The sequence below is a fragment of the Cetorhinus maximus genome, chromosome 6 (genome assembly GCF_964194155.1).
Source record: "Cetorhinus maximus chromosome 6, sCetMax3.hap1.1, whole genome shotgun sequence".
Lineage (NCBI taxonomy): Eukaryota > Metazoa > Chordata > Chondrichthyes > Lamniformes > Cetorhinidae > Cetorhinus > Cetorhinus maximus.
Window position 1 is genome coordinate 81324612 of NC_135884.1, and position 18466 is coordinate 81343077.

An 18466-nucleotide genomic window follows, 5' to 3' on the forward strand; every position below is an offset into this window, starting at 1 on the left:
AAGGCCATAACATCCATCAAGTTTGGAGCTTTAACAACAACTTGCAAAAATCCCAAGATTCTTCACAGGAATATAATCAAAAAAAATTAACACTGACAGAGGAGGGATAACTAAAAGCTTGATCAAACAGGTCGGTTTAAAGGAGTATCTTAAAGGAGCAGAGAGAGGGGCACAATGGTTTGGAGGTTTTAGGAACATATTCCAGAGCTTGGGGTCTATGTGGATGAAGGAATAGCCACCAAGGCTGGGGAGAAAGGAGTGAGGGATGCATGAGATATCAGAGTTGGAAGAATGCAGAATTCTCGGAAGTTTTGACATACTGAAGGAGGGTACAAAGATGGGGAGGGACAAGGCCATGGAGGAATACGAACGTGCAAGGTTCAAATTTACTGGGGTAGACTTTGCTCTTAACAGCCTGGCCACTGAGTATAGTCTGGGCAGAAAGTAGGAATGTTGGGGAGGATGACTTGTCACCAATAGATCTTTCCTATCAATAAAATGAAGGCAAGGAAAATGCCTTGAATTTTGTAAGAGGCCACAAATGATCCTATAAACCAAAATTTCCATTCTGCACTGCACAGAGGAACAGCTCCTTCAATGGCCCTTGCACTTGCTGCCAGAACAGTCTCGTGGCTGCTGGCTTTCTCTTCCAACACTAAATGCTGTTTACCAGGCCCCCTCACATGCCAGAATATCCTTTTTTGTGACCTGTGCTCCCAGCCAGTGGGGCAATGGACTGCACTGCCAGTGGATGTTAACATGCGCCTTTTAAACTTACTGGTCCACTTTGGACATAAGAACACTTATCAAACACTTCTATGTCCTGATTTACCCTCGTTCAGCAAAGTGTCTGCAATGCTATAGGTAAGGGTTGCCCAGTAGCTGGCTGAAAGCTACCAGAACTTACTGCAACTGGTTCTAACTGACTCATGTTCCTCTGAGATCACTGTTATCGAAATCGGTTCTCAACAGTACATGTATCAGTGCTGACCTGTCACTTGGGTATTTACAGCAGAAACAACAGAAACTAATGTTTGACAAGGGATTTTGTAAAGTGATAACAGCAATCCATAACCCATGGTCCCAGACCAGCAGTTAAATTGTATACCATCTCTCATGAATTGAGGCTGACTGTTGTTTGTATTGATCACCTACTAGACTCTGTTATTACAGTTCCAGGTTTATAACATCAAATCTTCACCACATCGTCACTTACTCACGCCAGCCATTTTGATGTACATTTATTATAACAAATGTTCCTTCAACTAACGTTGGATGAGTACATCAATGAAATAACTGGAAACTCACTATCTGAATACCATTATAAAAATTAATACCACCAGCTATCGCTAAAATAATTAATTTGAGGTGGGCCAACAACTAGTCAGGGGAGGGGTTTACAATCTTCCCTAGAGGGTAGGAGTTGGTGAGAAAGACCAAGTAGCCTTCGTTCCTGATCTATAACCCCTCCTGGAAAGCGGACTCGGATTGCCTGTGATGATAGCTTAATAGGCAAATTGGCACTGGCGTCCCAGGCTCATGCAAAATTAATGGCCAAGTTGGATGAGATGATGAATGGTAACCTGCGACATTTGGAAGTGGAATAAGAAAAGAAAGACTAAAATTCCATTTAATTAGCAGTCGACATGAGATGAGTTAGTTTGAATTATATTGGATTATAATCCGAAACAGGGCTTTTGGCTCAAGCAGTCTTGTTTTTTTATCCTCCATGTGAACAGCCCACACTACAGTGCAGCAGTGACTACACTTCAAAAGGACTTCACTGGTTGTTGAATACTCTCTGGAAATCCCTATGCACCATGTGCATTGCATTTCTCCTATCCTACATATCTTTAACATCATCCCAGGAACTCCATCAGGTTTGGCAAGCATGTTCTTCCTTCCTGAAATTCGTGTTGGTTGCTTTTAATTATTTTCTCTTCATCTAGGTATTTAGTAATTTCATCTTTAGTTAAATATTCTAAAATTTCCACTACCACAGAGGTTAAGATAACTGACCTGTTAGCTGTGGGTTAGCTGTGTTTCCTGTTTTGATAATGGATTTTACAGAGGCCACTCTCCACTATTCTGGCACATATCTACCTCAATAAAACCCCTGAAATATATTTCTGGGCCTTCACTAATTCTTCCCCATTTCCCACATGATTCTTTGGAATTATTCTGTCAGGGTCTGCAGCTTTGTTCTTCACTAACCTAACTAAGTTCTCTCAAACTTTGCTTTTCTTTATTATAATATCTTTCATCATGTTTCAATTTTGCCAATTTCTGTTGGGAGGGTGTTGGTTACAGAATGGTATCTCTTAAAGAAGTTTTTGTAGTCTTCAGTAGGTTAACTGTAAGTCTTTATTAGCAAGTAGAACTATTCACACATGTACAGTAAAGGGTACAGGCTAGGAGCTAACTCCATGTTTAGGTCTTTACCCTTCTCTGCTCAACACCACACTGACTCTTGGTCTGCATCATGTGCCTTCTTACATCGTTGTGTGGGTGATACTGTACTCAGTACCGCATTAACCCTATATGTACACTACACTTCCCCTCAAGTCACTATCCAAAGTATATGGAGTTACACTAGTTTATTTCATGTCTTACATTGTTACCAGTCTCATGCATTCACATTGTTGTTACCACATTATTGCTATTACTACATTAATGCAATTGCTGTATTAGCATGATTACAACATTTTCACAGCCCATCTTCCTCCTTCAAGTCCTTGAATTTACAGGCTTGGGCGATTTGGATGTCTTATAACCCTTCGATCTCTTGTTTACCATTCTGTCGGAGGAGTGGTAGGCTCTGTTGTTTCTGGCTCTTCCTGTTGGCTTGGAGGTTGGGCTTGCATTTGGATATGCTTTAATTCTTTTCTTCCATTCCTTCATGTTGAACCACATTTGGTTGATTCGGTTGTTGCGTTGATCAGTGGTTGCTGCTACTCTAATATCTTGCAGGGTGGATGAACATTGTGCTCACGTCTAAGTTGCTTCTTTCTTTTCTTCTATCTACGTCTAGGCTGACTTGATGCCCTTTGTGGTTGAGGAGGAACATTCCTGTGGCACGAGGAAGGTTTAGTGGTACGCTCACCTCTGCTTTTTGTTGTCAATGGTGGGAGACCGCTACCAGGTTCCAGCATCCCTTGTGGTCATGGCATGCTGGCTGGAAGCTGCAGTGTGTGCACAGTGGTTGCTGTGTTGACCAACTGTACCATCATCATAGTTGGAGGTAGAGGCTTCTTGGGCTGCTGATCACTCTCTTGTACCACTTCCACAGGAGGCATTGTGGTAATCCCATGGACTGTAGGCTGCTCTCACCACTGGAAGTTTTCTGGGTCATGCAGTGGGAATGGACAAACCTGCATCACAAAAAGCGAAGAGAGTTCAGAGCTGAAATCGAAGTCTGAATACTCTTTAGTGTTTGAGTACTCGGGACTATGCAGTTCTGGTTGGCTAACCACAGTGGTTGTCTTGACATCATATGCTGTCTGAAGACCCCGATTTTGTGACTGGCCTGGGCCTTGGGTTAGTCCAAATTGAGTTGAAGTGTTGAATTGTGATCTATGTTAAAAAATTTTAAATTGTAAGAGCTCACAGGCTTTCAAGATGGTGTTGCTGTTGACTCTGAGACAAAGGGATTCCCCATGCTTCCCAGTTTTGGCGAGCTCCACAAAATGGCGATGGCCACTTCTTGAAGAAGACTCTTAGCAATGGCTGCCTGGATCAACTGTGTGCCGATTTCTTTAGTTCCGATTGACAAGCCATTGGAATTTATAGTTATCTTGCCGTTTTCTGAACTGGACAGTCACAATGTTCCCAAAAGATGTAAATAATTAACCTTTTTTTTCTTATCTTACAAATTTGGAGGCCACGTGTTGGGGCTCTGAGTGGGGAATTGGGTTTTAGCAATGGGCTTTCCTTTAAAGGTGCGTCTGACACTGAATTAGAAAAAAGATTCTCAGGGCTGGCTGCGAGCTGGAACTTTAAAATATTTAGTTCACTCCTGCAGGCTCTGTGGACTCTGCGCTTTGAAGCTGGATTTCCAAGGGAGATTCAATGGAGTCTCCTGCCGTCAGCTTCCAGCACTTACAGGTGAAAGTTCTCTCCGTCTTCTGCTTCTGTTGGGACCTTTTCTCAGGTCAGATTTTTTGTTGAAGTTTTTCTCTTAGTCTTCCAGCAGCTCGGCTTGTTTCAGCATTTTAGCAAAGTTGAGGGTTTTTGATCCCCAACTGCCATTATGTTGGGAGGGTGTTGGTTGCACAATGGTATGTCTTTAAGAAGTCTTTGTAGCTCTCAGTAGGTTAACTGTAAGTCTTTATTAACAAGTAGAACTATTTACACATGTAGAGTAAAGGCTACAGGCCAGGAGCTATCTCCATGTTTAGCTCTTTATGCGTCTCTGCTCAACACCATAATGGGTCTGGGTCATGTGCCTTCTTATATCACTCTGTGGGGGGTATGGTACACAGTTCCAAATTAACCCTGTAAGTGCCAGACCCTTATACTACAATTTCCATTTACCCTTTGCTAAATCATAATTTTCTCTCAGGGGTCCCACCTCACATTTGTCAATTTTCTTTTTAACTGTTATGTTTGATGCATACAATACTGTTTTTTTTCTGTTAGCATGTTTGTAATTCTCTCCTCTCACTTCCTCCTTATTTTCCTATTCCGCTCTTTAACTCATTAATGTCTCATAGCTTTAGGTCCTATCTTCAATTTTAGTTTGCTATAGGGATGCAATTCAACTTTAGCAAGGTCAAAAAATGGGCAGCTGTGGATTGGCTGCCTATTATATATCCTGCTTTGTGTTAGTTGTGATCTGCTACTGCCCATTTTATATATCTGCCAAAGTTGAATTATATCCTCATGGTCTCCCTCGTAGCACATTTATTCAACTTCTTTCGACTTTTCCCATTTTACCTGGGGTCACCACAATGCTGGTTAATCACCCTTCTTCATCTCCTCCTGTCACCCACCTATTCCTCTTCCAACCCCACTGTGTTTCAGTCTCTCACCACCACATCTTCCATCTGGTTTAGGACTTCCTCTTCTTCTTCCTGGAAATCCCATCTCCATCATTCACCTCACCACTTGTCCTCTCTGTGTCCACAACAGATGATAACATTTCAAATTCTTTGCAGCTAATTTCTTTGATGTTTCCACCATCTTCACTGATTCCCTGACGTGTTACTGCCTGATTTTGACCTTTCTTATCACTCCACACATCCATCTCAGAATCTGCATCTTATTAGTATCCAGTCGTTGTTCCTCTGTTCTTGATGTTGCCCAAGTTTATGCATTATATAACAAGGCCAGTCTCACAACTGTTGTAGATTCTTCCTGTCAGTCTCAGCAATACTTTTTATCAAATAACATTCCATTGCATTTCTTCCAATTACTCCAACCAGAGATAATCGTTGCTTAATTTCTATTTCCATATTTCCATCTTCTACCACCATTGACCACAGATACTTGAAACTATTGACTTTCTCCAGGTCTTCACCCATAAGCTTTGCATCTTCACTCTGATCCTCTTCCCTAGGCTCAAGCTGAAAGTCCACATATTGAGTCTTTGATCTATTGATTTTTATACCCCTGTCTTCTTGTGCTTTTTACCATTTCTCCAGATACCTGGTCATGTTCTCATCATCCCCACCACATAGCTCAATGACATCTGCAAACATCATTAACCATGGCACTTCTGTCTCACTTGCTCAGTTTAAAACATCCAAATGATGTTGCACATTAATTCAGCAATTTTTCAATTTCCTTTGTTATGATCCGAGCTTGATTGATGCTAACTTTTATTTGTTTGTTTAGATACGTAGAGAGGGGCTACTGAATAGAGTCACCAGAGTCAGCTAATGAACTTGTAAGAAAAATATAGAACATTTATTAAACAAGGAAAGCTGAACTATATTACAATACTTCATCCACAACTATCTTATACTTCTACAAATATAAGGAGATTTGTAGGATAACACAAGTTACAAAAGCTATCTTATACACTAATGTTCACAGTAAGTACACAGTCCATGTAACCCAATTGGCAACCCGTGGTCACCACACTCCACACTCTGAAACCAAGTGACAGATGCCACCTCAATCAGATGCTATGGATCTCTCATCAACTCCCCCCAGACGCTTGTCACAAGTGAGCCAACCAGTCTCACTGAACTCCATCTTCTACACGATGGTTTCCAATCTCCACTCTCAAAAGACTTGTTTTGGAATCTTCTCCCAAACCGAAGCTTTCTCTCAGGAGCCTTCTGCAAAGGTTCACCTCCAGGTTTTGCACTCTCCTTTTGATGTTCCTCTCCCCTGAGTCACCACATATATTCAAGCTTTCTTCCATGCACTCTCTCTCACTGACTCAGTCATCAACAGTACCACTGCTTCACATGCCATAGCAAAGAGCTACAGACATTCAGCCATCTCTTTGGACCTTCTTGCCTCTTGTGAGCTGTTCTCCCTTTAAATCTGCTTTCTGCAGCTTTTGTCTCTTTAAATCTGAAGGTTGGCGCCTTTCCCTCTGTCCTTCACTCTTAACTTCACTTAACAGGACCTTTTCCAGGTTCCTGTTCTCCCTTTGACTAGAAGGTCTGCTTGGGATGTACTCCTGTTCCACTCCCCTGGATTTTGGGCTTTTTTCTTTGGCTTGGGACTTGCTATCTGTCCTTTATGCTCCAGTCTCTCTCTGGCAGCTACTTTCAACCAATTTTAGCTTGGGACTGGCTATCTGTCCCTTTTGGGTAGCCTCTGTTTGGCAGCTGTCTTCAAACTGAACGCAAAACTGCTGTTTCTTCAGTTTTTCTGTGTATCTGTGGGCGGGACCTGCCTCTCTGGACTCCTGTTGCTAGGCAACAGCCCAAATATGGTGTTGGCTTTGAAACATTTTGGGACATCCTGAGGCCATGTAAAGCATTAAATGAATGCAAGTCTTTCGTTTCTTCCACCTCACTTCAGCCAGCTTACCCCTCAACCTATTTCAAGCAGATGCCCTTGTTCGGGAACTCATTCTTCCACAGTCATAAAACCCTCATTAGAAATGCAGGCGCCTTTTAAAGTGAAACTAAAACTCAATGTGACCTTTCTTAACATGTAGATCCAGAAATACAAATCAAACTTAAACATTAAAGCTAAAACACTTTCCTAACACCCACAAATACAAATATATCTTACTTAAACTGTCTCTATTTCCTAACACCCTTTAAAACATCTATTCTTTATCAAGAGTTGGGTTTGCCAAATTCTCTTTCCACCTCACTTCAGCCAGTTCACTTCCCATCCTGAGGGAGTACTGCACTGTTAGAGGGATGTCAAACCGGGGCCCTATATGTTCTTTCAGGTGGATGATGGCGCTATTTTGATCCCTAGTGTCCTGGCTAAAATTGATCTATTCCTCAATCAACATAACAAAAACAGATTATTTGGTCATTATCACATTGCTATTTGTGGGATCTTGCTATGTGAAAATTGGCTGTCACATTTTCTATGTCACAACAGTAAGTACACTTCAAAAAATATGGTGTTGGCTTTGAAACATTTTGGGACATCCTGAGGCCATGTAAAGCATTAAATGAATGCAAGTCTTTCGTTTCTTCCACCTCACTTCAGCCAGCTTACCCCTCAACCTATTTCAAGCAGATGCCCTTGTTCGGGAACTCATTCTTCCATTTCAATTTGGATCTTGAACCTTGTATTATTGTTTCTAGTCCTGAGGTGTTACCCACATTTAACCAACCCATCTACCCATTTTGCTTGCACTCACTATAGTGGTGTAGGTTAAATCAGAGGACAACATGTATGCTGCAAGAGACCGAATTAGATGGATGACTAAATATTCTGCATTGGAAGTATTAGTTGAGGGAGGATTATTGTCCAGGACACTGGCTCTTCATATAGTGGCATAGGATATTCAGCTTCCACCTTAACCACGACCTCAGCACTGTGCAGGAGTGTCAGCTCGAATCGTTTGCTCAGGTCCAGGAGTGGAGATTCGAACCAAAACCTTCAGATTCAAAGATACAAGGGCCACTGAGAGTCAGTTTGACCATTTCTACGAGATAATCGTGGAAACTAAAATGTAACACATTTAGGGAGGGCTTGAACGTGTGCTGCAGAATATATCACCCGTCTCCACATGACAGGATAAATATCTCCACATGCGAGGGCCCATCCCTCTATGCAGTTTCCAACCTTTCTCCTGAAGAAGTGCTTGTTGAATACATTGGCTGCTCTACTGCACCTTCTTTAGTGATATTCTTAACATGTGAAAAGACAGTGATTGTCATCAAGCCATTACACTAAGGGGCATCACCCAAGCCCAGTGTTCAGCTTACTTCTCAGAATGGTCCACTGAGAGGCAATCATCAACAAGAATTATTCTTTCAGACATTATTACAGCGATTTTGTTCCTACCGTTGTGGTTTGGGGAGCCAGTTGTTGATTGACAACAACACCGTGTATGGGATCTTGCAAGGCACCTCACGATTTATAATTGCCACAGCCTTCGGGGGCTCAGCTACTCCATGTAACATATAGAGCAATCCTGTACCATCAGGCAATGGGAAAAACACAGAACCCTAGGGAAACAGAGAGATACTGATCAATACTGAACCCCGGGAAACAGAGAGATACTGATCGATACTAAACCCCGGGGAAACAGAGAGATACTGATTAATACTGAACACTGGGGAAACAGAGATACTGATTGATACTGAACAGTGGGTGCAGAGAGATACTGATCAATACTGAACACTGGGGAAACAGAGAGACACTGATCAATACAGAATCCTGGGGAAGAGGGAAATACTGATCAATACTGAACACTGGGTACAGAGGGATACTGATCAATACTGAACCCTGGGGAAACAGAGAGATACTGATCAATACTGAACACTGGGTACAGAAAGACACATCAATACTGAACACAGGGGAAACAGAGAGTTAATGCTCAATACTGAACACTGGGTACAGAGTGATACTGATCAATACTGAACACTGGGTCCAGAAAGACACTGATCAATACTGAACACTGGGGAAACAGAGAGATAATGCTCAATACTGAACACTGGGGAAGCAGAGAGATACTGATCAATACTGAACACTGGGGAAACAGAGATACTGATCAATATTGAACAATGGGGAAACAGAGAGATACTGATCAATACAGAATCCTGGGGAAGAGGGAGATACTGATCAATACTGAATACTGGGTACAGAGAGATATTGATCAATACTGAACACTGGGTCCAGAGAGACACTGATCATACTGAATCCTGGGGAAGCAGAGAGATACTGATCAATACTGAACACTGGGGAAATAGAGAGATACTGATCAATACAGAATCCTGGGGAAGAGGGAGATACTGATCAATACTGAACACTGGGTCCAGAGAGACACTGATCAATACTGAACCCTGGGGAAACAGAGAGATACTGATCAATACTGAACACTGGGTACAGAGTGATACTGATCAATACTGAACACTGGGGAAACAGAGAGATACTGATCAATACTGAACACTGGGTACAGAGTGATACTGATCAATACTGAACACTGGGGAAACAGAGATACTGATCAATACTGAACACAGGGTACAGAGAGATACTGATCAATACTGAACACTGGGGAAACAGGCACATACGCCCATATTTTACCCCCAAAGCCTTTCTGACAATCAGAACAGGATCCCTCATCCAAATGTAAATTACATAGAATTACATGGTATTTGATGCACAGAAACAGACCATTGAGCTGGTTCAGTCCACATTGGTATTTATTCTCCACTTGAGCCTCATCCCATCCTTCTTCATCTAACTTTATCAGCATAACTTTATTTGCATGTGCATATTCAGCCTCCCCTTAAACACACCTATACTGTTCACCTCATCTATGGAGAAAGAAACAGGGTTGATGTTTTGAGTCCGTATGACCCTTCTTGTAGTTGAAGAAGGGTCATGAGGACTCAAAACATTAACTCTGTTTCTTTCTCCACAGATGCTGTCAGACCTGCTGAGTTTTTGCAGCATTTTCTGTTTTTGTTTAAGATTTCCAGCATCCGCAGTATTTTGCTTTTATATTGTTCACCTCAATTGCTTCCTGTGGTAGCAAGTTCCAACATTCTGAACACTCTCTGGGTAAAGAAGTTTCTTCTGAATTCTTTATTTGATTTCTTGATGTGTATACTATATTGATGGACTCTGGTTTTGCTCTTCCTCACAGCTGAAACACACTCTTATCTACTCTAACAAAACCTCTCATAATTTTAAAGCATTCAATTAGGCAACTTCTCAGCCTTTTCCCAGGCTGTTCATCCTTCCCTGATAGCCTCACAGTTATGGTATCGTTGTTGTAAATCTGTTTTTATTCCCATCCTACTGCCTGTATATGCTCTTTACATGATGGTAACTGGAACTGTGAACAGTACTCCACGTGTGATCTAACCAAGGTTCTATAGATAAATTAGATACATTTCTTTCAGGAAACAATATTTTAAGGTACAGGATATCAGTCATCTGAGGCATGAGTGTGGCAGCTTGGGAGGAAAAAGTAACGGATAGAGATTGATTCTTATGATTAGCCAGTAATGTTTTTTGATTCAGGAAGAAGACTACAAGCTTCTAAGGTCACCAGTAATCAAATAATTTTTATCTGTGATAAATCTACCAATGACAGGGACTGTGATAGTTTTTTTTTATTCATTCATGGGATGTGGACTTCGCTGGCCGGGCCTGCATTTAGTGCCCATCCCTAGTTGCCCTTGAGGTGGTGGTGGTGAGCTGCCTTCTTGAACCGCCGCCGTCTATGTGGTGTAGGGAGTCACAGTGCTGTTAGGGAAGGAGTTCCAGGATTTTGACCCAGTGACAGTGAAGGAACGGCGATATATTTCCAAGTCAGGATGGTGAGTGACTTGGAGGGGTACTGGTGACCTTAGAAGCTCGTAGTCTTCCTGAATTAAAAAACATTACTGGCCAATCACAAGAATCAATCTCTATCCGTTACCTTTTCCTCCCAAACTGCCACATTCATGTCTCAGATGACTGATATCCTGTACCTTAAAATAATGTTTGGATTTCTGGGTTCACACCATGGTTCCAGACTCCAGCTACAACCCAATAAATTTTTCTATGCTTTTAGAATCATAGGGATTTCAGCACAAAAACAGGCCTTATGTCTCATCATTCCTCTGTCAATCTCAGTCATGCCTGTGCCATACCCTGCTCACCCACTGGAATTAACTAGCCTAATCACATTTCACTCTGCTTTCTTGTACCATTTAATATTTTTCTTCTTCAAATGCTAACTTAAAAATGTCTTTTATACCCATCCACTAGCCCCTTCTCCTATCCTCCTCTTTGTGTACTAATCCTGAGCTGCTGTTCATTGTTACCATTTGGCTGTTACTTAGACACCACTGCAGATTTTAAGGGTCAAATGCTATAACATACACTGATTCTAAGACAGAGAAAGCATGATCACTTTGTGCCAACCATTTGATACTGCTTTTCTGAATGAATTTACTTAATAATCTTTAGATTAATTTCTCTCTCCTAATGGGTGGAGAGAGGTTGTTTGTGAGAGAGTGAATGGAGAATTAATGGATGAGTAGAGGGATCGTGCTGCAGTTAGTGATGTCCAGCAGGCAATATCAGTCCAAATGACAGCCTTATGAACAGTTTAAAAATCTCTCTGTGCTAAGTGGCATTATTTTTTACATGATGCTTTTTGCCATCCATCGTCATGGAGAGTGGCTTGTATGTGATCTCATAGGACTGGTTCTGCTGATGAGGATGTACAGTGATATTCTTGGGCCCAGTCCAATGCTCTCCTTCAATCAAGGGCTGTAGGTTCCAGATCTGGTTGGTGCGGTTGATCAGTACAATGCCATGAACCTGTGTAGTCCGAACTTGACAACTGAAGTTGACCACCTGTAAGTAACGTAAAAGTGTGATGTTAGGTTTGTACCTAAATTGTCCACTTTTTAGTACCATCTGTGCTGTATCCAGACTTAGAAAGAATTACATAGAACATTATTTATGAGTCAAAAACAAAAAATGTTGGAAAAACTTAGCAAGTCTGACAGCACCTGCGGAGAGAAAGACAGAGTTAACGTTTCGAGTCCGTATGACTCTTTTTGAGAGCTAATGGGAAGTAGAAATGTGGTGAAATATATACTGTATACTCTATTTATGAGTGCTGCTGCCTGAAGGCAGGTCCTTGGCTCATTGTCTGCTGAGGCTTCATCCTGAACTGTTTCCTTGGCAGTTCTTTTTCGTCAGTGGTGGTTTTCCATTGCCTTCCACTCTTAGGGGCAGGGCTAGAAGGCAGATCCCAAGTCTATCTCAGCTGGAATGGGAATCAAACCTATGCTGTTGGCATTATTCTCAAGCACAGGTTAGCCATCTAGCCAACTGAGCTAACTAGCTCCCGACATAGAACATACAGCACTAAAATAGACCATTCATCCAACCAGTACTTGCTGGTGTTTATGTTCTACTCGAGCCTCCTGCCTTCCTTCCTCATCTACCTCTATCAGCATAACTTGCTGTTGCCTTCTCCACATTCTTCTCCAGATTCCCTTTAAATGCATCTATACTATTCACCTCAACTCCTTCCTGTGGTAGCAAGGTCCACATTCCCACCATTCCCAGGGTAAAGAAATTTATTTTGAATTTGATTTCCTGGTGACTATTGTGTACTGGTGGTTTCTAGTTTTGCTTTTCCTCACAACTAGATACGCTTTTTCTGCATTTACTCTATCAAAATCTTTCATAATTTGAAGCCCGCTATTAGGTCATCCTCAGCCTTCACTCTTCAAGGGAAAAGAGATCCAGCCTCTTCATCATTTCCTAATAGGTATAACCTTACAGTTGTGATATCATTCTTGTAAATCTGCGGTGCCCTCTCCAGTGCCTCAATATCCTTATTATATTGTGTGACCAGAACTCTATATAGTATTCCAAATTTGAAAATCAGCTGTCATTTCCTGCAGATCCCTTCCCCTGCTTTACTAGCTTAAAGCCTTTGCCATCTCCATATTTACACTTTCTTGAGGATACTGTTCCCATTCAGGTTTAGGTGGAGCCTGCTCCATTGGTATTACTCCCTCCAGTACTGGTGCAGATGTGCCATGAAACAGAACCCCTCTTTCCCACACCAGCCCTTGATCCACGTGTTACCTCTCCTTTATTCGATTATGCCAAAATCTTCATTCAGGAGAATGAGGTTACATGATTTGCTCCTTACTAGTATTGGCTGACTTCATATTTACTGCCTTGATCTCAAGGTGGTGTTGCATGAATAGCAGGAATTTCCCCGAGGCTTCACCATCATAACTTCAGCACAAACCTTGTTTTGTGTGTATGTCCAGGATTAACGGTACTACAGGTATAGTTCCAGGAATTGCAAGGTTGTTAATTTAAAGTTGCTGACTTAAATTCTATGAATCTGTGGCCGACCACAAGAGAAAAACAACTAATCTAGATTATTGGAAAACACACGTGACTTCACTAGTGTCCTTCAAAGAGGACAAGCTGTCTGGTCTGTTCTATACATGGTTCCATCCTGCCTGGTCTGTATGCTGCTCCATTCCATGTGACATGGCTGGCACTTAATACCTCCTGAAGTGGCCTAGCAAGATGGCTCAGTTAGAAAAAGCCCAGCATCATATCCTCAGGGTAACTGGGTGTATGCAATTGAGGTAACCCTGTCCACCGCTCACATACCGGTAAGATTTGGCTGTACCTTTCTCCCTTTCCTCCCTTGTAGCACCCTCTAGCTGCCTATAAAAGAACTGCAAAACAATAATGATGGAAGCTCTGGAAGGCAGTAGTCCTTGGAGAGGCGTATGCAACAGCTGGTGTGGGTCATTTCGTTTAACTCATACCATATTACACCATGTCTTCATACACACTGAATGTGTATAAGTGTAATGAAGTTACGATTTTGAGACGGAGAACTGTGCCCAGGTATTAAGACTGTACCCTTCACAGGGCATGGTCTTTGGAGCACACCTATGGAAGAACTGATATATCATCATTCCGACTTGTATGAAGCAGCAGCCCAGGCATCTTGATTGATAATGAAGGTGAAGCAGCACAGGTTGCTGGTGCACCTTATTCAGCAGTGTTGGCAGCTCTATTGGGGCCTACAGGTACAGAGCAGGAGTTTGGTTAGCCTCAGACATTGATCCTGCTTTCCAGCTCAGGGTGTTAGACCATGGAATGCATGGCTTTTAGCTTCAAATGGCAGAGCAGGCTCAAAGGGCCGAATGGCCTACTCCTGCTCCTAAGTCCTATGTTCTTATATCTGCTGGAGGGACAGATGCCCTCCAGGCTAGCCTTTGACCATCTAAAATCTTGAGCTCATCCAAAACTCTTTTGCCTGTATCTTAACTTGGACCCAGTCCTGTCTCAGATAACCCTTGTTTTTGCTGAGTGACACTGGCTTGATTTTGAACCTTTCATACTCATGCTCAAACCTCTCCATGTCCTTGTCCCTCTATTCTCCAGTTCCACAAGGGGTCAGTAGCATAGGGGTAATTTTGCTGGACTAGTGACCCAGAGACCTGGACTAATGTTCTGGAGGCATGAACTCAAATCACACAATGGAAGTTTGGGGAATTTAAATTCAATTAATTAATAAATCGAGAAAAAATGCTAGCTGCATTATTAATGATCAGAAAACTTAAATGGACTAGCTATATAAATACTGTGTCTACAAGAGCTGGACAGAGGTGAGTAATCCACCTCCTAACTCTTCATAGCTTGTCCAAGATCAGCAAGGCACAAGTCAGGAATGTGATAGAATACTCTCCACTTGTCTGGATGAGTGCAGCTGCAACAACACTCTTGAAGCTTGCTACCATTCAAGAACAAAGCAGCCTGCTTGATCAGCACTCCATCCACAACCTTAAACATTCACTTCCTCCACCACCAGTGCACATTGCAACAATGTGTACCATATACAAGATGCACCACACCAAGGTTCCTTCGAGAGCACCTTCTAAACCCTTGACCTCTACCACCTAGAAAGACAAGAGCAGCAGACTCATGGGAACACCATCACTTGCAAGCCACACAGAATCTTGACTTGGAAATATATCGCCGTTCCTTCACCGTCACTGGGTCAAACTTTTGAAACTCCATCCCTACCAGCACTGTGGTGTACCTACACCACTTGAACTGCAGTGGTTCAAGAAGGGTGCTCTCAATCACCTTCTCAAGAGCAAATAGGGAAGGGCAATGGCAAGCAACCCTGCCAGGGATGCCCACATTGCATAAAATAACAATAAAAAATCTTCCAAGGTTTCTGCGCTCCTTCAATTCTGACTGCGTGTGTAGCCTTGATCTTTTTTTGGTTTACCATTGGTGGGATGGCTTCAGTTGGCTAAGCCTTGGAATTCCCTCCCTAAATCTCTAAATGTTGTTATTGTCATTGTTGTAAATCTCTCTCACTCTGTCCTCCCTTAAGAAACTCCTTAACCTACCTCTTTGGTCAAGATAATGATCGCCCGTCCTAATATCTCCTTAAATGGGTCGGTGTCAAAGTTTATTTGATAAAACTTTGTGAGGTACACTGGAATGTTACATTAAAGGCACTATATAAATGCAGGTTTTTGTTGTCTGCACTGCAATCTGGGGCAGAATATTGAACTCGGCGGGCGGGCGCGCACCCAACCCGGCTGAGAGTAAAATGACGCACAATAATGTCGGGCGAGCGTCCTGACATCATTGAGTAGTCCCACGATATTTCGTTCAGCGGGCATGTGCTGGAGTTGGCAGCGCACCTGCCGACAATTAAAAGGCCTATAAAGGCTATTAAAAAGTTAATTAAATTCAAATTTACACTGCCCGTCCAACCTAACAGTTGGCGGGCAGGCGAAACGCCAAGCTGCCTTTGCACTTTTTAGGAAACCTCATCTAAGGCCCTTGCTCCAGCGAAAATGAGGTCTGTTTGAACTCAGCATTAAGTTCAAATGGCCCTGCTGAGTTTGGGATTCCCACATAATGAAGTCATGATCGCCCAGTGAAAATATGATCTATTGGAAATGGGGAATGCGACTTCCAGATCTAGGTCCCGCCTGCCATTTTGGAAGGTCAACAGAGTCTCCACGGCTTTGCGAAAATCCAGGCCTAATTCAGTGGCTTGTTTGTGGCCTATCATGTTTCAGGCCAGCCTGTAGTGGGTTCGTACTTGTAATACATTTTGATGGCATGAGTATTCATTAGCGTAAAACTTTTTATAATTACATCTTAACTTCAAGATAATATTCAGAGAGGCATAACAATCAGGCCTCTTGGATCAGAATAGAGACCGTGCACACCACCCGCTCCTCCTCCCCACCTCCGTCCCTTCCCTTAGATGGCTCGTGGGGAGGCAGCGCTGCCTTTCCTGCCTATGATCCCCTCTTTGGAGCATGAAGCCTCCAGCTCCGATGGCCCACAGGATTAATGTCTGGATGCTGTCTCCATGGAGCTGGCAGCTTCTGTACGCAGCGGGGGTCAGCTCTACTGCCAACAAAATCCCTCGAATTGAGTCCTTAAGTATAGTAATTGGCTGTCCCTGTGCTGGCAGCTGATCTGGGTTCCTGCCTGGTGCTGGGAAACGTCCTGGCAGTGGGAAAGCATTGGGGAGCCATCCCAAAATCCCATTGTTTTCCCAATCCCCAACCTCCAGGCCCACCATCACGGGATTGGGAAAATTCTGTTCAAAGTGTCTGTCACAGCAGCGGGTCATTTATGTTGTGTGGGATTCCTTTCTATTATGCACAGTGTGAATTATAACACTGGTTACTCATTTGTTGTACTCAATCAGCTGTGAAGCACATGAAAGGTGCTATATAAATGCAAATTGTTTACATGTTGTGGAATTAAATCTTTTTTATTCAGCACGATGAAGATCAATAAAACTGCTATAACACAACTCACCTTTTAAGTGCAACATTGACCTGAGTTAATATTCTATAGCCTTGAAATGAAGCTATTCATGTAGCAATACTTAATGGCTTCTACTGTGAAGATTTTATTGAGATATTAACACATTGGGTCATCGGAGGTCAATGTCCCTGCTGATATGGTTACAAGGTTATTAATATAAACCCAATAAAAGATCAAAAGAAAAATAAATACTTGCATTCATTTACCTATTGAGTACAAGTAGACAAATCATTGGAAGTAGAGAAGCAGATCAACACAGCTATAATAAAAGCAATCAAACACTTGGGTTTATTTCTGGAGGAATAGAACTGAAAAGTAGAGAAGTTCTGATAAACTTGTATTGAGCCTTGGTTAGATCACGCATGGAGTACTCTGTGCAGTTCTGGTCACCATACTATAAAAAGGCTATCGAGACGCTGGAAAAGGGTGAACAAAATATTTACAAGGATGATGCCAGAACTGAGGTTATACTTATCGTGAAAGGATGAACTGGACCTCTTTTCTCTTCAAAGAAAGGACTGAGGGGTGATCGAATAAAGGTCTTTAAAGTTATGAATCATTTGGATAGAGTAGACACAGAGAGAAGTGGGAAGAGGCCATCAATATAATGCAGTCACCAAGAAATCCAATAGAGAATTTAGAAGACACTCCTTTACCTAGAGATGATAAGAATGTGGAATTTGCTAGCACAGAGAGTCACTGAGGTGAATAGTATAGGCATATATGCATTATGGGTCAGCTGGATAAGCAAATCAGGGAGAAGGAAATAGAGAATTATGCTAATACAGTTAGATGAGGAAAGATGGCAGGAGACTTGAGTGGAGCATAAACTCTGACATGGATTAGTTAGGCTGAATGGTCAGTTTTGATGCTGTATATTCTATCTAAGGAATTCCATGTGTCAGGAAGATATAATAATTTTCATAAAGTTATTGGAATATATTGTTAAATAGAGTAACAGTGAGATGTGCCTATGTGAATATATGTGTATGTGTGTGGGAGACTTATTTGAATTAGAGGCAGCTAGTCTGGGTACTTTGATGTAAGAAGATAAGTTAGGTTTGAAATGTTAATTAGGTAAACATGGGGAAATTTAGAAACATAGATGTCAAGGGAACGTTTGCATTTTTAAATAAACCTGACTAGATTGTTTTCAAAAGAGGGAGTGAAATGTGTCACCTAGCCAGGTGAAGTTTGGAAAGAGTGTGTTTATTTTTCCGAAAGATTACTGGTAAAACTTTCTGATTTTTATTATCAGAAAGATAAAGTCCAAAGGCATAGTGAAACAATGGGAATTTGCATTCAAAGGGGAAAATATATATAAAGGAGTGAAGGCTATGTGTAAGAGTAGGCAGTCTAAGATTCAACAAGTGTGAAAAGCTTTCAGCATCTATGCCTCAAACTGCTGCCTTCAGGGACTGGAATTAAGAGAACTCGCTTTGCATTCGGCTGTTCAGGGTATTGTTTACTTTGCCTGGGTCTTTGAAAATCTATGTGTTTTACTGCT

General features: G+C 42.0%; 1 protein-coding gene across 1 annotated transcript in view; it reads right to left on the bottom strand.

Annotated features, from left to right (window-relative positions):
• Positions 1-18466, bottom strand: part of LOC144681857 (hydrocephalus-inducing protein-like) — a 102463-nt gene that overhangs the window by 31012 nt on the left and 52985 nt on the right. The window contains exons 8-9 of the mRNA XM_078543919.1: positions 11737-11949; positions 8437-8600 (exon numbers count right to left, since the gene is read on the bottom strand). Coding sequence (XP_078400045.1) covers positions 8437-8600; positions 11737-11949 — 377 coding nt within the window. The remainder of the gene's footprint in view (positions 1-8436; positions 8601-11736; positions 11950-18466) is intronic.